Source organism: Hippopotamus amphibius, chromosome 12, assembly GCF_030028045.1.
Source record: "Hippopotamus amphibius kiboko isolate mHipAmp2 chromosome 12, mHipAmp2.hap2, whole genome shotgun sequence".
Lineage (NCBI taxonomy): Eukaryota > Metazoa > Chordata > Mammalia > Artiodactyla > Hippopotamidae > Hippopotamus > Hippopotamus amphibius.
This window is the reverse complement of record NC_080197.1, coordinates 67,008,372-67,032,165: the sequence shown is the minus strand read 5'-3', so window position 1 is coordinate 67,032,165 and position 23,794 is coordinate 67,008,372. Positions and strand designations below refer to the sequence as shown.

The 23,794-nt window shown below is 37.9% G+C and overlaps 1 protein-coding gene across 1 annotated transcript in view; it reads right to left on the bottom strand.

Annotated features, from left to right (window-relative positions):
• Window positions 1-23,794, bottom strand: part of SLC15A5 (solute carrier family 15 member 5) — a 94,512-nt gene that overhangs the window by 55,359 nt on the left and 15,359 nt on the right. Inside the window, 3 exon segments of the mRNA XM_057700977.1 lie at window positions 2,552-2,738; window positions 7,862-8,082; window positions 18,309-18,478. Coding sequence (XP_057556960.1) covers window positions 2,552-2,738; window positions 7,862-8,082; window positions 18,309-18,478 — 578 coding nt within the window.

Below are 23,794 nucleotides of genomic sequence, written 5' to 3'. Positions count from 1 at the left end.
GCAAGAGTGGAGAATTTTCCAAGACAAAGGTGTTCATATTTCAAGTGAATTTAAGATTTCTTATTCTCAGGAGTTTTTTTCTTTTGGCTGCGCTGTGCGGCTTGCGGGATCTTAGTTCCCTGACCAGGGATTGAACCCCAGCCCTCATCTGGGCCCTCGGCAGTGAAAGTGCAGCTTCCTAACCACTGGACTGCCAGGGAATTCCTGGGAAGGATTATTAAAGTAGCTCTTTCAGCCATGTTGTATACCATATTTCTCTAAAGTAGCCCAATTAAAAATTTTTTTTAATAATAAAGCATAATTTGGAAGCTTAAACCGAACTTCTTGATTCTGTACAGGACTGCCAAGATTTCTGGCATTTAACAATATAAATTCACCCCCACTTTGTCTTGCATTCATTATATGTTAATAGTACACTTGCTGAGGGTATGTACAATGTCTTACTTTTCTTTCATATCCTCAAATAGTGCTGGGTGTTCACTAAATACTGGTTTGGATTTCTACATTGGCAGACAAAAAAAAAGCGCTTTTTAAGATTTGAGAATTGTCAAAACCTATTAAGATTTATAGTTTATCTAAACCTATGACAATAAATAATGTCAGGGTTACTGGCTTACAGAATAAATTTTAAAAGATTATGCCTAAAGACCTCTATAACTGAAGGTAACAAAATAAACTAAGCTAAGTCACTTTGAGTTCTTTCCAAAAACAAATCTACCCTGTAATGTGATCTGGAGCGATCTTGTTGATGGCTTTGGTAAATAGCAGGAAGCACATACCCTAAAACGTAACTTCTATACACAGAGAAACAGCGAAAAATATAGAAAAATATAATAACGGGTCACTAGAAAACTGCTTGGTCTTCACAGATCTCTACAAAGGAGGAATTAAGAATAACAACAGGTTAGCCAAGAGAATAGAATCTTTCAGATGCTGGACCTTGACTATTTCAATGAAATTATTTCTCAAGTAGATGATAAGACATAATGTTGCCATTACATGCTATTTCTTAAGTGTTTCAAACCCCCTTTGCTTTCTGTTTATACTCACCAAACAATTAGACCTGCCCACTGCAAATGATGACTCAAGCTAACATTCTCAGAGCTTTTGCTCTATATCCCAACTGGGCTCCAGGCACTGATATCACCCTGAATGATTTCAAAAGTCTTACAGAGCAAAGGGACCCAAACTTTATCTCAGGTACACCCCTTAATGAAAAAAATAAGTCAACTAGAATACTAGAAAGGTTAAGTGGCTTTTCCAGTTCACCCAGGAGCAGCTGAGTAGCAGAGCAGGGACTGAGATCCCGATCTCTGGTTGTTAGATTGAGCCCGGTTTTCCTGTACCATCATTTGTCCTCTTGTTCCATGGCAGCACCTGGGGGACCACAACGAGGCAGAGGAGAGTGTGACCAGAATCCTCCTTCTCTCCCATTTCATTGGCAGAAATTTTATGTTACGGTCTGTTGATTGTGTTCTGAGTAAACTGTCCTGCATTTTTTTCACTTTAAATAATGGAAGGGACTTCCTAGGTGGTGCAGTGGTTAAGAATCCAGCTGCCAGTGCAGGGGACATGGGTTTGATCCCTGCTTCAGGAAGATCCCACATGCCGCGGAGCAACTAAGCCCATGCGCCACAACTATTGAGCCTGCGCTTTAGAGCCCGTGAGCCACAACTATTGAGTCCATCTGCTGCAACTACTGAAGCCCACGTGCCTAGAGCCTGTGCTCTGCAACAAGAGAAGGGACATCAATGAGGAGCCTGCACACCACAGTGAAGAGCAGCCCGCGCTCGCCACAACTAGACAAAGCCCGTGTGCAGCAACGAAGACCCAACACAGCCAATAAATAAATAAATAAATTTATATTAAAAAAAATGGGAGTAGAGCTTTAATGCTCTCAGCCATAACAACAACAACAACAACAACAAAGTGGTAACTATGTGAGGTATAGGGTGTATTAACTAACCTTATTGTGATAAATATTTTGCAATATAGACTTGCATCAATTAATGACATTGTGCATCTTAAATTTATACAGTATTCAATTATATCTCAGTAAAGCTGGAAAAAATGTTTGAAAATTGTTATACACCTTACTATTGGAAGAAGTACTATGTTGAAGCTGTGAATCACATTACTAACTTTCAATAAACTTTTCTGCTGGTTCAGAAGTTTATGCCTCCCAAGTACAGACCAGCATTATTAACACAGCCATTACCTGTGTTAATTTTAAGAACATTCTCAACACCGACTTAGGAATAGAGATTGCTTTACTTGAAGAAGGAGAGGCCATTTGGTGGCACTGGAAGTTTCAGCAAGTCTTTATATCAGGTATGTCTTCTGAGGAAGCATTAAAGGATAGGAAGAAAATGGGACACTGATGTCTATGCAGAGATTTGAGAAGCTGGACATCATCACTCTCAAATTCACCTTCTTCCAAGTTTGTCAAAATCAACTCTACTCCACAGCATACAACTAGCTTCAATCCTAGTAGTGTTTTTCATTTTAAAAAGTAGCAAACCATTTACTTGAAATAGTAAGTTGTACTTACTAATGCATGCCGACAGAAATGGGCCATCTCTCTTAGGGGGAGATTGGTAGGTGCTGAAATACTCCATAAAAGGAGCCAGAATTAGTGGTGGTAGGATGCTGACGATATTCATTATTGCAACTGGCAGAAGAAATCCACCCAAATTCAAGTTGGAATTCATGGTCTGCAGATAATATCCTGAAGGAATCTGTATTTGAAGGGGGAAAGAGCCATGCATTAAGACAGTGGTTTCACTTTGGAGGAAGAGTCCTGTGGCAGTTGGCTTGTCCCTTGCCTACACTCTGACAGATGAGCTGGGAGTTCCCCAGTACTCAAGTTCATGATTATGAGCTGACAAAGCACAGTAGGAGTTCTGTTTAGTCTATTGACAATTCTATTGATTCTTTATGGATAAATCTTTTGTCATCTAGTCTATTTTCTCAATTTTCCTTAGCAAAGTAAAAGTGACCCTAATTTTGTGCTTGGGATGACACATAAGAGATCAAGTAACAGATTTTGCATATAACCAAATAAGCTTGTTGTCTTTCCCAACAATAAAGCAAAAGCCAGTAGAAAGTATTAAGACTTTTGTTTTCACCCTGATAAAAAATACTTTGTGGCTAGACTAGATCCTTTAAACAGCATTGAGTTTGGAGGCAAAACAGGAAAGAATGATTTTCCCCTAAGAAGAGGGGCCCAGTGGGTAAACACATGACTTTTTTAGGCTGTCTTTGTAGGCTCCCTCGATTGGCCTTGTTTTTTAACATAAGCCAAGTAAAGTGAGAAAAAAGACAGTAAACATACTTGTGTCTGTACTTTCCTTTTAAACTAAATTGTGTGGCACTAGAGGACCAAAAAGGGAACTATTCAATACATGAAAAAAGTTGCAAAATAAAATAGCAGAAATGAAAAAGCAAACAAACAACACCTCTGCCCTACCACAACCCTCAATGTAGTATTAGAATTTCTTCATTTTTAAAATAATTCTAATGCTAACTAAAACTCTAACATTAACTTGGAGACTCTTCATGTACTCCGATCCTCTTGTCAGGTTACAACATCAGAACTAAAGCACAGTGTCACAGGTAAAGGTGTATCTTCTCACTTTTCTAGTTCATGAGCTTTGTTGCCATGATCACATCTTTGTCATTATCATTAGTAGCACAGAGTATTTCTTTAATTCCCAGTGGCACACAAAGCTACAGAGTGGCTTGGCGAGAAAGTCAGCCTTTGTCTTGTCCTTGAGGAATGGATTCTCCATGTTTCCTTACAGTGTGTGAACTACATTAGGATTCTTGCCTTACTTGCCTCCTGGGTGAGCACCCTGGCTCAAACATCCATATGGTAACTTCTTGTATGAAACCTTCACTAACTCCTTCTCTATTATCAATTGTGCAGTCGAGAAGGTGTAAGGAGAAGCAGAGCCATAAGTCAGTACAGCTGTTAACGAGCCCACCAGTTGTGAAATAAGCCTATTGCTATGTGAACTGCCTAAACCCAGGAATGGACCATATTTTCACTGAGATTCTTTTATCTATATAAAATATGTCCTAGTGATAATTTATCTTCCAATCTTGAAGGTGACCCTTGGGATTGGAAACAGGATTGTTTTGGTTGGGTACAGACAGCAAGAGAGAAGGGAGCATTAGCTAGTTCTGCCCAATTCAATCAAAATATTAAGCACGTATCCTGTGATCAGAGGAAAATGAATGATGTTTTTTAAAAAAGTGCTGGCAGCAGAACTACTCTAAGACTGAAAGGCTCCCAGCACAACTTGGAAGTTTCTGTTACTGATTTCAAATGAGAATTATTGTTAATAGGAATAAAGTTATTATCGGCATGAATCACAGACACAGAAACCTGTTAACTTAATAATGTGGCAAATGTACTATTAATCTTTAGTGAAGCAATATTAATATATTGCCTAATCTAAGAAAAGCCTCCGATGTCTTGAAAGCTTGAAATCATTTCTGCTTCTGCCTCAAGTTCTGAAATCATCTCCTTTTAAAATTTTAAATACTTTTATTTCACACAAGCCTCTGAGTATTCAGGAATAATTGCTGTCAATAGAGATTCATTTTCACCTTTGAATGGCCAGTAATGTCAAATGGCAACATCATCGGCCTTAATATCAACATATTTTAAATGTATGTCTTGGAACTGAAGGTCAATAATGGCTACTAAATTTAAAATATGGAATTCTAGGATGTTTTATCCTTGCTACTTTGATTGCCTTTATACTGGTGATTATTTCATCTGGAGGCAAAAATCTAATTCCAGCCTATCCCAATGGAAGTTTCCTCTGCCTCTCTTGAGAAGTACATCCTAACCATTTACTTTGAAGTTTCTGGTATAACATTACTGTATATGATTTTGGAAGCTGTATAGTCTGTACTAGGGATTTTTAACTCAGCTGCAAGAAAGGCATAGTGGGTAACAGCAAAGTGCGGGCATTGATACCAGCCTGGGGTAGGGATAGTCACTCTGCCCTATGCTGGTAGGGTAATGAAAAGCAAATTGCAAGTCACTTAATGTCTCTGAGACTCAGATTTAGAATAATAAAATCAGCTCTGTAGGCTGGCTGTGGGGGTTAAATTAGACACTGTGAAGTCATATTTTAGAGGCCATAACACATATAGGTGGTCAATATGTATCAGTATTTGTTCCTTGCAACAAACTAGGCATCTAGATTTGGTGATATGCTTAAAAATTAGCTTATCAAAATTTATTGTAATTTATGTCTAATTTAAAAATATATAACAGTTTGCAGAGAAGACCTGAACGTAGTGAGAAGAAACATCAGTTGTCACTACATTATGAATGTAAGAATCAGTAATTTGTGCTATTTGCACAGAAAGTTAGAGGCTTCCCATGGACCAGTTAGTAATTTTGTACTCATGATTAATTTCTCCATCCTAAGATGTTCTCATGATATTGATGATCATATATCCAGGTAGTATTTTTGTGTTTTTGTCCCATCTGCTTTTGTGGAGTCAAGAGAGAGGCTGAATCTGCTAAATCAGCCTGGTTTTCATATATTGTTTAGAACAAGAGTCCACAAACTTTTCTGTAAAAGGCCAGATAGGACTTCCTAGGTGGCGCAGTGGTAAAGAATCCACCTGCCAATGCAGGGGACATGGGTTCGAGCCCTGCCCTGGGAAGATTCCACATGCCACGGCGCAACTAAGCCGGTGCGCTACAACTATTGAGCCTGTGCTCTAAAGCCCATGAGTCACAACTACTGAGCCCATGTGCCACAACTATTGAAGCCCACACGCCTAGAGCCCATGCTCTGCAACAAGAGAAGCCACTACGATGAGGAGTCCGCTCACCACAATGAGGAGTAGCCCCCGCTCGCCGCAACTAGAGAAAGCCCGTGTGCAGCAATGAAGACCCAATGCAGCCAATAAATAAAATAAATAAATAAATAAATATATTAAAAAAGAAAAAAAAGGGTAGATAAATAGTATTTCCACGTGTGGATTCTCTTGCAACTACTCAACTCTGCTGTCTTCATGCATAAGCAGACATACTATGAAAAACAAGCAGGAGTGGTTGTGTTCCAATAAAACTTTATTGGGACTTCCCAGGTGGCTCAGTGGTTAAGAATCCGCCTGCCAATGCAGGGGACACGGGTTCAAGCCCTGGTCTGGGAAGATCCCACATGCTGTGGAGCAACTAAGCCAGTGCACCACAACTACTGAGCCTGCACTCCAGAGCCTGCGAGCCACAACTACTGAAGCCCGTGCATCTAGAGCCCATGCTCTGCAACAAGAGAAGCCAGCACACTGCAACGAAGAGTAGCTTCCACTCCCCGCAGCTAGAGAAAGCCCATGTGCAGCAATAAAGACCCAATGCAGCTAAAAATAAAAATAAATAAGTAAATAAAAAATAAAACTTTATCTATGGTCACTGAATTTTTTTCTTTTAAAGAAGCTTTTATTCTAATTGCTGATAGGATCCTTCTAACCAAACAGAAGTTCTATGCTTATCCTTTTCCAACAATTGTACTTTTTTTTATTGAAGTATAGATGATTTACAATGTTGTGTTAGTTTCAGGTGTACAGCAGAGTGATTCATATATATATTCTTTTTCAGATTCTCTTCCCTTAAAGGATGTTACAGAATATTGAGTAGAGTTCCCTGTGCTATACAGGTCTTTGTTGGTTATCTATTTTATATATAGTAATGTGTATATGTTCATCCCAAACTACTAATTTATCCTTCTCCCCCCTTTCCCCTTTGGTAATCATAAGCTTGTTTTCTTTGTCTGTGGCTATGGACACTGAATTTTGAATTTCATATAATTGTCAGGTGCTGCAAACATTTTTCTTCTTTTGATTTGTTTAAACCATAGAAAAATGTAAAAACCTTGCAGGACATATGAAAAAGGCAGTGAGCTGATTTGGATGGCAGGGAATAATTTGCTGACCCCTGGTTTAGAGGAGCAAGCATTGTACTAAGAGTTGGAAGGTAGATTCTGCTTTTCCTTTCACTTCTATTCACTGTGTGATCTACTTATCCTCTTCAAAATCACTTAATTTCTCTGAGCCTCAGTTTCCTCTTCAACAAATGAAGTAGTTGAGTAAGTTAATCTCTAAGTTTTTTTTCCAGTTCTATTATTCTATGATTTAAGAATATAACTCACTCATTAGCTATCTAATTCCAAGCTAGAAGTTAGTAATGAAGAGTCCTGAATTTCTTCAAAGACTTTTATAATCATTTATATTTCTTCATAAGCAAGTGAATCTTTGATCATTACTACATTAAAATTGTTTTAAAATCACATATATTTATAAACAGTACTTTGGACTTAGTATTTTCACCCTGGTTTCCACATAGCATAGGGACTGATTCACCCTGGTTTCCACATAGCTTAGAGACCAAAAATTGGTAGGGAAAGAATCGTCTGCTCATTAGTATTTATACTTAAGAGTACAGCAGAGGTGGTACTCAAACCAGCCAATTTAGCTACTTATTAGAACCAGTTTTTAAAGGCTTGGTCAAGGAGGCAGGCGAAACCTTTGGAAGGGAAGTTGGGTAATTGTCCACAGATCTCATATTTTTTGCATTACTCAGGTCTTATGACAAATTCTCTGAAGTACTGTCTGCACCTACTGACAGATGTTTATAGTTCTACAAGAGAAACATCACACTCAGGTCCTCCTCAGGTATGCCTCTGCCTGACCCCACTTAGCTCTTAGAATTAAAGCCTGTAATGTATTTATAGGATGGGAAGCGCTTGTCAGGGTGAAAAGAAACGTTTACTTGTAATGTTAACATGCAATCATTTTATTGTTGCTGCCGGAGGTATTAATTACCTTTCCTCACCTGCACAATGCACACTCTGTAGAGGAGCTGAAAAATGAAGAGAGGGAGAAGGGTTAAGAAAAACTTTGTGTCTTCCACATGGAGCTCAGTGTAGCAGCCGCCATTTGTTTCCTTGGCATGGTCTAACCAGCTTGTCACACCTCCGCCAAGATGGCAATACCGCAGACAGCATGTTTTTAGCGCATTAACAAACACCCCAAAGGTTGTCAGAAGGGAGCAACCTGCAAACAATTGGAAATATTATGTATTAGTAAAGGAATTGTTCTTCAATTTTCCAAAATGTCATTCAGTAAAGATGAAGGGCAGTACAGTGATTCAGAAGATTTTAGAACCCAAGGGGCTGAATTCAAAGGAACAAGCTTCTGACAAGGGTTCTGGCATCCTGGTGACCAGCCCAAGGTGGTGCCTGACAGCTGATGTAAAAAATAAAAAAGGTAAGATCAATGGAAGCATGTTAAAAAGCGAAGAAAGGTGAGAAAATAAAGCACCAAAGTAAAAGATTTCAGAATCTCTCAGAAGCCTCTAACTTTAACACATTAATGAAGAAGGCAACCTGAACTTTCTTTTACAGCCTTAACACAAAGAACTGGTACTATTTTTTTTAATACAAATTGCCATATAAATAATCCCCACTTTCCTTGTCAGGTAGAAGGTGGTTTCTTATTTTGACATGTAGATGAAGGGAAATATATTCTCTGCTTTGATTTTATCCTTGAATTTCAGACATAAGGTTAAACTTTGAACTCTTCAAATGACTTTATATATGTTGATAGTGTCACTGAAATTTCAGATTAGATTAGTTGGCTTTGGACTTTTCCAGTAGTTTCCTCTGAGTTTATATGGCTGTTGCTTTAGCATCAGAAGCATTTTATTGCTTTAGATGTTTGCAGTCACTTACTGCTAGTGATTTGCAACCTCATTGTTGGTTCTTTTATGATTCTTCAGATTTCACCTTTTCTTTGACTCCATTAGGACTTCCTGATACAAGGACAGATAAGAGATCCCGGTTCAGTTAGCAGTTCAGCTGTGCCATCATGATTGTTACAACTTTTCATAGCACTCCTCTGGACCAGATAAACCCTTCCACAAATTAAAAAGACACCAAACCATGGTTGCAGGATAAACGATAAAATATGAAAACAGCTGAGTGTCTCCAAAGAAGGCTGCTGTAGAAACTTAGAGTATATAGTTTGATCATCATTTTAGTTATGTTCAAGTTTCCTAAAGTACAATTCTAGGTGAAATGCAATCTAACCAAGTTCATTTAAATGTCACAGAGTATTGGTTTTTGTATTTAAATAGAGGATATTTATTAATATTTCTTTTATGGTTATAGAGTGATGATATTGACTTGATCTGGTCTTCTCTTTAAGAATTGTAATAGACATATTATGTCAGTCTTTGATTAATTGAGGAAGCTGGGGGCCTGGTAATTGAATATGGAGCCTTTCACCTCTAAGTCACTGAATCAAATCCAGTCCAAATTGGTAGTGACCAAGAATGATTACAGCAGAGGTTCTTTGGTGGCCTCTGTGAAGTGTGTTGAGGTCAAGTGGAAGTGTGTCGGGATAATTGCTGACAGGAGTTAGGTTCATATCTACAGTCACAGTTGCCTCTCAGTCACTGTGGCCAGACTTAGTTGAAAGGCCCCAAAACTGAGAAGGCCAAGGGGACAGAAACACCTGTGAGTGACCAAGGTTTGTGTCTCTTAACAAGGAAGCAATTGGGACATCTCTTTACTATTGCAAGAAGAATTGCTCTATTAGGAGACTTTCCCAGCTCTTTCAATTAGTTTACTTAAAGTTTTAGTAAGATGAGAACTGAGAATGTCTTGATGAACAGTCTAGAGACTGAATTTGAACAAGTCTGGATTAGGATGCTTAACTTCCTGACATTTCCTTCTGATCTTGTCTCTGTTACTCATCAACCTGTTCTGTGCTCACCTCTTGCAAAACAGTACCGTGTAGACAAGAGGGTCATTACTGGCATTGATCTAACTACTCTGTGCTTTAAAATAGGCTTTATTATTAAATGATAACTGTTTGCAAGATGAAAGGTTATTTCCAGAGGTGTTCTCCCCAGTTTCCTTCCTATGTTTTATATTCAGGACTTTATTGAATATAATATGTTTTAACTCACTATTTCTTTTTCATATAAACAAATCACTATTTGTCACAAGATAAATTCAGATATGCTCTTATGTATGATAAATTGATACCTCCAATCTTATTAAATAGTTCACTATCACTAGGTAGTTCGGATTCATGCTTCTGAAACTAGCTGTGTTAAAAGATAAGTTTTTAAAAAAAAATTCTCAACTATTATGGTCAATACATTTTGAAATATGATAAAATGAAATACCTAAAAAATAAAATAAAAACAAAGATACAAAATCTAAAACCTGATCTTTTGATTATTAGATTCAACAGACATATGATATAACTTTCCATAATATTTCTACATGTTTTCTCTCAGTGTTTTTATTTTCTATGTCACACACCAGTAACAAACACTTTATGATCAGCACTGCTCCATGGACCAAGTTTTGAGTAGCACTGCCTTGAATACACAGTTTGAAAAATGAAATTTTTTAAACAAGTAAAATTATATCTGATATGGTGATACAAAGCAACAAAACCAAAATAGTTAAGAACAAGAAATGATTAAGTATGAATGAGGTCTAAAATTTCAGCCCTGCAAGTGTGCATAATTGATGCCAAACAAATGTGAATGCAATTATTCATTCATTTAACATATTTATTATGGGGACTTCCCTGGTGGCACAGTGGTTAAGAATCCGCCTTCCAAGCAGGGGAAATGGGTTTGATCCCTGGCCCGGGAAGATCCCACATGCTGCAGAGCAACTAAGCCCATGCATCACAACTACTGAGCCTGTGCTCCAGACCCCTCGAGCCACAACTACTGAGCCCATGGGCTACAACTACTGAAGCCCTCTTGTCTAGAGCCTGTGCTCTGCAACAAGAGAAGCCAGCTCAATGAGAAGCCTGCACACTACAATGAAGAGTAGCCCCCACTAACCACAACTAGAGAAAGCCAGCATGCAGCAACAGACCCAAAGCAGCCAAAAATTAAAATAAAATAAATGTAAGAAAACTGTATTTATTACGTACCTGCTATGTGCTGGGGACTTTTCTAAGCCTTAAGAATATAGTAGTGAACAAGATTAGAGATCCCTGAGAAGACATTAAACAAGTAGGGAAATATCAGGCAAGTTCAATGATGAAAACAAAATGAAGCGATAAGATAGAGACTGATTGTGGGGTAGGGTATAGAGGACACCTAAAGAGTTAAAATTTGAACAGAGGATCAAATAGACTGGAAATAGGCAAAAAGACCCAAAGGAAGCATACACCAGGCATGTCATGAAGTAGAAATGAGCTGGGAAAGGCTCAGGAACAGGAAAGGCCAGTGAGGCAATAGCTCAGAATGTTGGAAGGAGATGAGGTCTAAGAGCTGGTCGGGGTCAGGCTTTGCAGGAAAAGTAAGGAGTTTGGAGTTTATTCTCTGTGTTATGAGAAACCATTAAGAAATGTTATGCAGAGTAGACATAAGACATTATGTATATTTTTAAAAAGTTACTCTAGAACTCTGGTAGTTGTGTGCATGATGGATTTTAAGGAGCAAGAGAGGAAGCTGGACGACAGGTAAGAGGTCGTGGTGATTTGGAACATGAAACAGCAAGAAATGAACAGAAAGGAATGTTTTATTACAGAATGAATAGGACTTTCCAATGTGGGGAGAGGTTGAAAAACTGTGAAGATTTGAGGATGCTACTTTTCTTCCCCTTAAGCCACTGGGTTTTGGCGAGGTACATGAAGATGGAGAAGACAAGAATGGAATCCATTTGCAGTTGGGTGAATCAAGAATTGACTTCTGGTCAGGTTAAATTTGAGACCACCACTAGTCAAGATGTTGAATAGGAAGTTGGATATATGAGCTTCAAGGTGAGGAGAGAGGGCAAATGAAATTGAGTGTTTGGTGTATAGTTGGCATTAAAAGCTGTGGGGCTGGAGCTTACTTAAGGAAAGCAGATGAGGAGAGAAGATCGGGATCCCCATTATAAGAGGAGAAAAGGGGGCCAAGGAAAAAGTGGGGACAATGAACTAGATGGGTTATAAATCAGAGAGAAGAGGAAGTAATAAACCTAAATTGATCAACTGGACTGAGAGGGAGCCTGTACGTTAGAGGGGGCAGGAAAAGGAGCTGTATGCTAATCTCTCTACCCAAAGGGAGCGCCCGTTGTCCCTTCTATAGATAATTATCCTGAGTGTTAGGAGGGATGTCCCATTGAAAACATCCACCTCTAAACATCACACCACCTTCCTGGATTAATCTATTAGACTTAATAGAAAACTCATGCCTTCTGTACAAATCACTGTGTGTCTTGTAGACTCAGCCTTAAAAAAAAATCCACTGTCATTATAATCCTCAGATTGCTTTTCTGCACCAGGAGCAGAAACGGGAAGTTGAAAAAAACCTGAAATGAAAATGCAGCCAAGACTTGAAGCTCCAGTTTAAACGCACAAGGCAAACACACACCAGGCGTGCACATTTTAAAATAAAACAGATGAGCTATTTTAAATGCTTTATTGCGAAACTTAAAGATAGTAGCCATTACTATTTATTAAAAACTTTAGAAAGCAATTTTTCTATTCTTTGTACCTTTAAGTCCTTGGCTCTGATGTTCTGCTCCTCTGACCTTGATCTAATCATGAATATCTATGTTACTTAATTATAATAAAAAAAGCCTACATTGCACTCTAGATGGTAGATGCGCATTTTTTTCTTCTTTGGTCACCTGCCAGTTCTTAAAATTATAGCAGTGGGAAGAAATGCAAATGAAGGCTGTGCTTGACAGCTAAACATAATGGAATGCATGGTTCACATTTGAAAAGTTACCTTAAAATAAAAGGTAGCATATAAAAAATCATTTCTTTAAGGTCACCTATGGCTCTGAATTACAGCTTTGAGGAATTTCCAATTTAGTCATCAGGGAGGAAGAAGCCAAAATAAGGATTATATACTTTTCTAGAGGGAAGACAAAGTTTTACTTCATCATAGTTGGGTGATCACAGAACTTGGAAATAGAAAACAATACAAAGCAAAATATCTCCAAAGTATTCATTTTATAGAGTATTGTGTAAAGTAAACCGCTGGTGAACATTTTATATCATAATTTTACTCGCAGCTAATACAGTTTTTTTCTTGTAAAAGTCCAAAGGAATGTTACCTTATCACATGTTAAAATATGTTACACATGGACTGTAACTGTAACACAGAGGCTGGCAGTAAACAGAGTTGATCAGATAGATCTGTATTACTTGAAGAATTGTAATTCTTTATTCAGATGAATATATTTTCATGTAGGAGATTAGGAAGCAAATGGTTGGATGCTGAATAGTTATTTAGAAAATTTGAATCTAAAAATTATGTATACATATATATGTACATATATAGTCACAAAAAAATCAAATTACACACTCCAGAATATGCCAAAGTGGTCTTTTGATAAAAGTTAATACTTCCTTTACATTTTCCTCTTTTTTGCCTTTTGGGGCTGACAGAGGATCTCTCAGACCCTTTTTGCATAATGAACCCATTCTGCAGACTACTAGGAGGCTGTGTACTGCCTAGCCATGGTGCACAGAACACAGACCTCTGAGAAACAGGCAGAGGCTTCTGAGGATGATGCTTTCTCTGTTTCACTGCCTCAGAATGTGGTGTCATAAAATGAGCCCTGGCCTGAGAAAAGGAAGACCTGGGTTCTGGTTCCCCTTCAGCCACTGCCTGTGACATCTTGGGCAAGTCATTGAATTCAATTATGTCTCATTTTCTGCACTCAGTTTAACAATAACAAACACTGAGCATTTACAATTTTCCAAGTATGTATACGACACAGGAATTTCTAACTGTATTCAGAAGTAGATCCTTTGAACACACGTGGTAGGTGAAATGATAAGATAGCTCAGGATCGTACAGGAGCAAAGGCATAGGACATGGAGTCTAGTTTGTAAGAGGAAATGCGGGGCGCTTCTTGCCTACCTCACTGGTATGTGGTGAAATGAAGTAACAACAGTGAATGCGCTTAATTTTTTAAAAAATATAACTTATTGCATTATTAGTGGTAGTTATATAAATAAGTGGTAGAAGCAGTGGTGGCGGTCAAAGTACTACTAAAAGTAAAATTTGTTATTTAGAAGTTAAGGTCAGCACCAAACAAGATAGATGAATGTGAACAGACTGATTAAACAAAGGAGCAGAATAGAAACTCCAGAAATGCAAGTGGCAACATACAAGGAAGGCGGCACCTCAAATTAGTGGGAAAAATACAGACTTTTTAATAAGTGAAGTTGGAAATGTAATAGTCATATAGAAAAAAGATAAAATTGAGTTCACTCTTAAAACTTATTCTAATATAATTTCCAAATGGGTCACAGATGTTAAGGTAAATATATATACCAAAAGAAAATACGAATGAATTTCTTTATAATCTGGGAGTGAGGAAAACTTCTCACCATGATTCAAAATCTAGAAGCAATAAAGGAGAAGACTGATAAATTTGATTAAAAACATAAAACACACAAAAGACAAAACAAACAATAAGTTTTGTGCATGGACAATAACACAAGAAGCAAAATTAAAAGATATATGACATACAGGGAATAATATTTGCAACTTTTATTATAAACAGAGAATTAATATCTTCAATGTAGAGAAATCTTCTAAAAACAAAAAAATTAGAGAGACTGTAGGGAAATAGGCATTGTCATACATTTTTTTGTGGAAATACAACATGGTACAATCACTATAGAAGGGAATTTGGCAATATATAGCAAAATTAACTGTGGGTTTAGTTTTTGATTTATAAGCAATCCAACTTGTAGGAATCTATCCTAAAGATCTGTTGGGGAAAAGTGCTAAGACAGGTATGCACCAAGCTATTCTTTAAAACCTATTTAACATGGCAAAAGTAAAGAAATAACCTAAATGTCCACCAATATAAGACTGATAAAATAAAAAAATGGCATATTTTCCAGCTATAGAAAGAATGAGGAATATTTTCATACACAGTTATGAAGCAATTCCTAGGTTCTAGTAAATGAAAAAAGCAGATGAGAAAAATGTGAGTAATATGCTGCTGCTTATATGAGAAGGGGGGAAATACATATGTATGCATGGAGATACATACATGTATATACAATTTTAATAAAGACATGTAGATGGACACCTAGAGGAATAGAGGGGATATAGGAATATAAGTAGATCTTGCTTGTGCATGGATTTTAGATCCATGAAACTATTTGTGATTTCAAACAAAATTAAATTTTAAAAATGCCTCCAAGTATTTAAAATTTTTAAATTTTAAAAACACCTCAGGTCCAATAAAGAGCTAAAAAAAAAAAAATCTCAGGATTTTTAAAGGATGAATGAAATAGATGAAGGAAATTAAGTGGTATAAACTTCTGTTTTCAAAATAAATGAGTCACGTGGATGAAGTGTACAATGTGGAGAATATCGTCAATAACAATGTTATACATTTTTTGGTGATGAAAGTTGTCAGAAGGTATAAACCTCCAGTTTTAAGATAAATAAGTACAAGGGATGTAATGTACAATATGATTAATATAATTAACGCAATTGTATGTTATATATGAAAGTTAAGAGAGTAAATCCCAAATGTTCTCATCACAAGAAAATTCTTTTTATCTTTTCTTTATTTTGTATCTATGAGATGATGGATGTTCACTAAATGTGTGGGGTGATCATTTCATGATGTTTGGAAGTCAAATCATTATACCGTACACTTTAAATTTATTCAGTGCTGTATTTGTATGCCAATTATTTCTCACTAAAACTGAAAGAAGGAAAAAAAATCAATTTACGCAGATATGTAACTAAAAAGTCCAAAAAAGTGCCCAACAGGTAAGGCTTCACTATGTAGTTCAATAAGGTCTCCAAAGACCTGTGGGTCCTTCAAAGGTATCGGAATTATTGTTACTATGATCTAAGGCAGACCAATGCAGGATATTAAACAATATATGCTTATGACAGGGTCATATGGGTTATTTAACAGCTTTTTACATTTAGCTTTGAGTAGGCTAGACTGAGTATAATATGATATAGAAACACTTTGGCTAGGAGACTTGTGGGTTCAGAGCTACTAAGATTCTGTGCTTTTTGCTCATTTATTAGGAATGATATGGGTCTAGATTTTAGTAACTATTGTCTAAATCTTTATATGCAAAAAGTGAATTTTAAAGCTATTTCCTATTGTTGTTATGGTATCAAATGAAATACAGAATGTAAAGTGCTTAACACAACATCTGAAACATATTACATCTCTCAACAACTGAAAAAATCCCAACCTTACAAACGGAACAAATGCACTTAATTGTATATAAAGTTAGTGGCATAACCAGACAGAGAGAAGCTATACCAAGTGACTTTAAAACATAATTATAACATAAAGGATTATAACATAAAGAAAAAAAAACTATAAGAAGAATCTTCAGCCTGTCAGCAATCATTGCAAACTGGAATTTTGGCATGGGAAGACGAAGAAAAAGACTTGAGTTTCATAAGATTAAATAAAAATCCTGTAGTACTGGTTTCAATTAGTTTATTCATTTGGTCCAAAGTGAATAAACGTTATCTTAGAAAGAAAAAGGAGGACATTTTCGGGACTTCCCTGGTGGCAGAGTTGTTAAGAATCCACCTGCCAATGCAGAGGACATGGGTTTAATCCCTGGTCCAGGAAGATCCCACATGCCTTGGGGCAACTAAGCCTGTGCGCCACAACTACTGAGCCTTTGCACTAGAGCCCGCAAGCCACAACTATTGAGCTTGTGTGCCACAACTACTGAAGCCCGTGCACCTGGAGTCTGTGCTCTGCAACAAGAGAAGCCACCACAATGAGAAGCCCACACACTGCAGTGAAGAGTAGCCCCCACTAAAGAAAGGACATATTCTAGCTTTGTGCACTGAAAAGACCTAAAAACCATGATAGACTAAGTAGCGATGAACACACTCATTTGCCAGGATTGTAGTCTCTAAATACCACTATATATGCGAGAAAAGGAAACACAGTTCTTTAGGCAAGAGATGATTCAAAGTTTAGGGAAGAAAATGATAACCACAGAATATCTTGTCATACCAGAAAGCAAGGGAGCATTCAAAGACAACACACTTGTCTGAAGGACTCAGGCGCCAACATGAAGAGGATCTCACTGCGCACGTGTGCGATAATTTGAACACCAATAATTATAGTGGACTGAAACATATTGAAATTTGTGTGTCCACAAATTAACAATAATAGCTTACAAAAAATGACTAATAGATCACGTTTGGAAGATATTGAAGCTCAAATCACTAATTTGAAAATCTAAGAATAGAGGGAAAGAATTAGACATTTATCTTCTTTTTCTTACACAAACTGTACATCTATGTAATGAAATAGTTGTTGAGGAGATATTTCTCTTTATAGAATTAGTTCAGCTAATAAAAGAGGAAGACTTATAGAATATTACCAACTTGCAGCCCCCAGTGGGGTTGTGGATTTAGGCAAAAATCATCAATGGGTGCTGACACTGCAAAAGCAGATAATCAGACACTGTTTCTCACACCATCTATAAAGGAATTTAGCCAAAAAATAAAAATCTGGATCTGATCAAGGATCTATGTCTATCAGACAATTTAGGGGAAATAAAGAGGAGAAAAACCTGTTGGCTGACATTATGTGGATATAATCAGCAAAATCCAGATTATGTGAAATGATCAGATTTCTTAACAAAAAAAAAATTGAAAAGAGAGAGATGAAGGGGGGATATATATGGTTTAAGGGACATGTCTGTCATTTGGAATATGTGGGCTTTATTTGGATTTCATTTGAACAAATTATAAAACAAAACAAAGTAAACAAAGTTTAAAATGGAAACACAGAGATTTTAACAGTAACCAGATACTTGATCTTGTTAAGAAATTCTCCGTGTACTTGTGTGTGTTAATGATATTGTGATTATATTTTTAAAAATATTTAACACATGTATAACTTTTTATATACACAAAAATGAAATGCTATAATATTTAGTTTTTGCTTCAGAATTACCAGTTGGGATGGGGAAAAAGTGAGTAGAGGTGAGTTGAGAATTGTTGAAGCTGAGAGTTGGATGGATGGGTTCATATATGTTTTCTACTTTGTTTATGTTTAAAATGCTCCATTATTAAAACATTTTTAACAAGGGAAACATAAAAGGAGACAGAGATTATTGATATTCTTGCAGAATCTGTTGCTCTCAAGTGTAATAACTGACAGACCCCACAAATTCTCTGAGTTGGAAAGGGAAGTTACAGGGAATCTGAGAGGATGGAGGTGTGTCAAGAAAACCATAAAAACCAAAAAAATTAATGTGAAGCGTGATTTACTTACACTTTTCTGGCTGCTAAATCAGGTTATAGTGCATCATATGGAGAGTTATCAGAACCATAAGTGTAGACATAAAAGGAATAAGTAAAACCAGGGCCCAGGCCCCCGAGTATTGGATATAAGATATTCCCAGAAAAACAACAGTTGCATTTAGGTTCACGATCCAATAAAACCTGGGGTACAAAAACAAAAATAAAATTACCATTGAGTCGCTTCATATAACAATTGCTAATTTTAATGCTTTTAACAAATATAAGCGATAAAGTAGTGGCATGTTAGCCAAAACAAGATTTTGCAAATATTGTTCATTGGCTTTCTTTTTCTTAATTTCATTTTAAAAATTTTATACAATTTTAAAAGGTTACTCTCCATTTATAGCTATTACAAAATATTGGCTATATTCTCTGTGTTGTACAATACATCCTTGAGCCTATCATACACACAATAGTTTATACCTCCCACTCCCCTATCCCTGTATTCTCCTCACCCTGTAATCACGAGTTTGTTCTCTCTATCTGTGAGTCTGTTTCTTTTTTGTCACATTCATTAGTTTGTTGTATTTTTTAGATGCTACATGAGTGGTATCATATGATATTTGTCTTTCTCTATCTGACTTATTTCACTTAACAAAATACCCTCCAAGTCCATCTATGTTGCTGAAAATGGCAAAATTTCATTCTTTTTTATGGCTGAGTAGTATTCCACTGTACGTATATACCATATCTCCTTTATTCATTCATCTGTTGATGGACACTTACCTTGTTTCCATATCTTGGCAACTGTAAATAATGCTGCTATGAATATTGGCATGCATGAATCTTTTCAAATTAGTGTTTCTGTTTTTTTCAGATATATACACAGGAGTGGAATTGCTGCGTCATATAGTAGTCCTATTTTTAGTTTGGTGGCTGTACCAATTTACATTCGCACCAACAATGTACAAGGGTTCCTTTCTCTTCACATTTTCCCAAAATTTATTATTTGTAGACTTTTTGATGATAGCCATTCCGACAGGTGTGAGGTGATATCTCATCATGGTTTTGATTTGCACTTCCTTGATTATTAGCAATGTTGAGCATCTTTTCATATGCCTGTTGGACATGTGCATTTCTGTTTATTAGCTTTCTTAATAAGTGCATACACATCAGCTATGTCTTATCCGTTTCACTATCTATGTTTCATTCTTATTTAGAATAGATACAGGAAGAGTGTGTTCTCTTGTCTGTAAAGCAGAAGTTAAACTTTTCTGTAAAGAGTCTGATAATAAATATTTTAGGCTTTGTAAGTCATGTGGTCTCTACAGCAACAAGTCAACTCTATTATGATTCTAAAGAAGCCATAGACAATACCTCACTGAATATGCCTAATGAACCTGGAAAAGATTACACGGTTGAACAGCTGAATCTCCTTATTTATTCCACTTTTCAAAGTATGGGAAAACTCAGGAAGACTCAGGTTATACCTAGACCATGGCATGGATAAACAAAAGAAATGAGTGTCATCCGAATAAAACTTTCAGTGTCTCCTCCTAACAAATGAAATTAAAAATAAGTACCTATCCCTAGTCTAGTTTGCAAGTTCTGGGGAAATAATCTGTACCTCTCAACCTTTCATTGGATCTAAATTGTGCTGCTGGAATCCCGTTGCAAAGGAGGGGTCTTACTGTTACCAAAAGCCGGTTCTGGCTGCTCAGTACTAAAAAGACAATAATGAGGCAAAGTCAGTGGAAAGGAAAGTATGCTTTATTTTGGATGCAGGCAACTGGGGCGGGGGGAGAACAGACTCCTATCCAAAGGCCAACTCTCCTTAGTGCCAATAAATGGACAAGAGATTTTATAGGTGGAGGGAGGGGATTACATGTAGAAATAGTACACTCAGCTCTGACAGTTATCTTGAAATTGGTCATACGGTGGTCTGACCAGTCATCTTTTTTTTTTTTTAAGCTCTCTATTGGAATATAATTGCTTTACACTGTTGTGCCAGTTTTTGCTGTACAACAAAGTGAATCAGCTGTATTTATACATATATCCCCATATCCCCTCCCTCCTGTGACTCCCTCCCACCCTCCTATCCCAGCCCTCTAAGTCATCACCCATCATCAAGTTGATCTCCCTGTGTTATGCAGCAGCTTCCCAATAGCTATCTATTTTACATTTGGTAGTGTATATATGTCAGTGCTACTCTCTCCCTTCATCCCAGTTTCCCCTTCACCCCATCCCCTCCGTGTCCTCAAGTCCATTCTCTACATCTGCGTCTTTATTCTTGCCCTGTTTCTGGGTTCATCAGTACCATTTTTTTAGATTCCATATATATGAGTTAGCATACGGTATTTGTTTTTCTCTTTCTGGCTTACTTTGCTCTGCATGACAGACTCTAGGTCCACCCACCTCACTACAAATAACTCAATTTCATTCCTTTTTATGACTGAGTAACATTCCATTGTATATATATGCCACATCTTCTTTATCCATTCATCTGTTGATGGGCATTTAGGTTGCTTCCATGTCCTGGCTATTGTAAATAGTGCTGCAATGAACATTGTGGTACATGTTTCTTTTTGGATTATGGTGTTCTCTGGGTATATGCCCAGTAGTGGGATTTCTGGGTCATGTGGTAGTTCTATTTTTAGTTTTCCAAGGACCCTCCAAACTGTTTTCCATTGTGGCTGTACCAATTTACATTCCCACCAACAGGGCAGGAGGGTTCGCTTTTCTCCACACCCTCTCCAGCATTTATTGTTTCTAGATTTTTTGATGATGGCCATTCTGACTGGTGTGAGGTGATATCTCATTGTGGCTTTGACTTGCATTTCTCTGTGATTAATGATGTTGAGCATCTTTTCATGTGTTTGTTGGCCATCGGCATGTCTTCTTTGGAGAAATGTCTATTTAGGTCTTCCGCCCATTTGTGGATTGGGTTATTTGCTTTTTTGATATTGAGCAGCATGAGCTGCTTTTATATTTTGGAGATTAATCCTTTGTCTGTTGCTTCATTGGCAAATATTTTCTCCCATTCTGAGGGTTGCCTTCTTGTCTTGTTTATGGTTTCTTTCACTGTGCAAAAGCTTTTAGGTTTCATTAGGTCCCATACACACAGAACACAAAAACAGAACCCAGTAGAACATAATGCACTAGAACAACCTGACAGAAGAACCCCAGAACACAATCAGATAATTAAAGAGAAAACCAACATTAACCAAAAAAAAAAAAAAAAAACCCCAAAAAACAAAAATCAAAAACAAACAAAAAAAACAGGGAAATTGTGAAAACAAGAACCAAATAGAAACAGGGAACAAATATAACAAAGAGCAAGAGAACAACCAAATAGACTGAAGATCCCCAAAATGAAATCAAACAATTATAATCAGAACTAAGAAAAAGACAAAACCTAATAACAAAAACTAAAGCAGTGTGTCATCTGAAGCATAAAGCAAAAAAAACAGAAAAGACCAATAATATTGATTAAAAGTATAATAAGATAAAATAAAAGGGACAGAACACAGAGAACAGAACAGCATAATATGACTGGAAATATACAAAGAAAAAGAATAAAATAGAAATGTATTAAAGATAAAGAAGAAAAGAAGATGGGGAGATAAACTCAGCACTACAAAAAAGTTGGCTAGAAATAGAAATATATAAAAAGGCTAAAAATAAAAAGTAAAAAATCACATAAAAACTGTTATAAAATGTGAAGATCCATTAGGACTATGATCATAATTTTTAAAAAAAGCTAGAATTGACCACAGAATGGATCAGATCAATAGAACTAATAATAATAATTCTGCTTCCTTGGGGTCTCAGCTCTACGTGTCCTTGTACACACCTTGAGCCTCAGGCCACCTTCACCTCCCCAAGAGGCCCTCTTCTGCCTCTAGGTTGGACTCTGGACTTGCTGTGGGTCCTATGGGGTCCACTTAAGCTCTGATCTGGCCCAATTCCTGTGTGTGCTTGCTCCCATAGTCCACAGCTGCCAGAGCTAGACCTTTTTCCTTTGTGGGAACATTCCTTGTCTACTCAGGTTTTCCAAAGACGTATGGTCTACCTAGCTGATTACGAGGATTTAGTTTGCAGCGAGTACATCTGATGGAAAGATTTTAGAACATCTTCCTTAGTACCCCTGTCCCTAGTATTCAGCTTTGGTTTTGTCCCTGCTTCTGCATGCGGTCTAACCACCAGAGTCTGGTCCTGAGGCTGCTTTGGAGCTCTTGGGTCTGCTTCAGTGAGGGTTTCCTTTATTGCTCATCTGAAGATGCAGATGTGTGGGGAGAGAGAGGCTTTGATAGTGGCTCCTCTCCCTGTGTGTGACTCAACAATAATGCTCTGCTTGGATCTCAAGAGCCCTGGGGGTAATACCAAATGTGCAGGGATGTGTGCAGCCATGGGTATAGGAAACCTGGGCTTAGTGAGGTTCTTTACTGGTGCCTGGTGCAAGGCGCCTGATGGGCAGCCCTCGGGGGCTTTTTGCATTACTCTGCGACCAGCAGAGCTTCCTTTATTGTTCATCTGTAGGCACCGGTGTGTGGGGAGGGAGAGGGTACAAGAGTAGCTCCTTCCCTTGCGTGGGAGTCAGCAGTAGCACCCTGCCTGGGTTGCAGGAGCCCTGGCGGCAGCAGCGGTGCCTATCGTGCAGGGAAGCCAGCAGGCTCGGGTGTAAGTGGAGTGTTGCCAGAGCTGGTCCACTCTGCAGACTTCTTCTTGCCCCCAGCAGCAGGCACACCAGGCCAGCCTCCCTAGGGGGCTTTTTCTATCCCTTGTCAACTGCGACAGCCAGGCCCGGGGTGGGGGGGCTCCCTTTGTTCATCACAGGTGCCAAAAGAGAGGCTACAACAGTGGCTCCTCCCCGCTGCTTGTGAGTCAGCAGTAGTGCACCACCACCACGGCCCCCCAGCTTTCCACAGTAGGCATTCTCAGCTGCGGATTTCTTCTCTCCTGTCCCCTCAGTCCATCTTCCCACAGCAAAAAATGTTTCTCACCCTGAACCAGTTCTCCAGTTCCCACATTCCAGCTTCCAGACCCCTGTACAGCTGTGAACCCATGTCTTAGTCCAGGACACATAGAGCCATGGCTCAGACCCTCTGTGTGTTTCTCACTCCTTCCCAACTGCCACAGATTGGCTGCTTCACCCTCTTTGGACAGTCCCAAATGCCTCCCTTCTGACATAATCAAATTCCTTGTTGGAGTGCGGCTTTTCCCATCAGATAAGGGGGTTTCCTCGAATTCAGCAATCCACCCTCTCTTTCAGCTCCCCCACCCCCAGGGTGCAGGACCCATCCCTTTTCTTTCTTCTCCTCCTCTTTCTCCTTTTTTTTATTTCTTTCCCTCTGTCCTACCCAGTTATATCGGGATCTTTGCAGTTCTTTCTGGTGTCCGAGGTCTTTTGCTAGTGTTCAGCTGGTTTTCTGTGGGAATTATCGCATCTTTTGATGTATTCCTGATACATCTGTGGAGAGAGATGCACTCCACGTCCTTTTACCTTGCAGACATCTT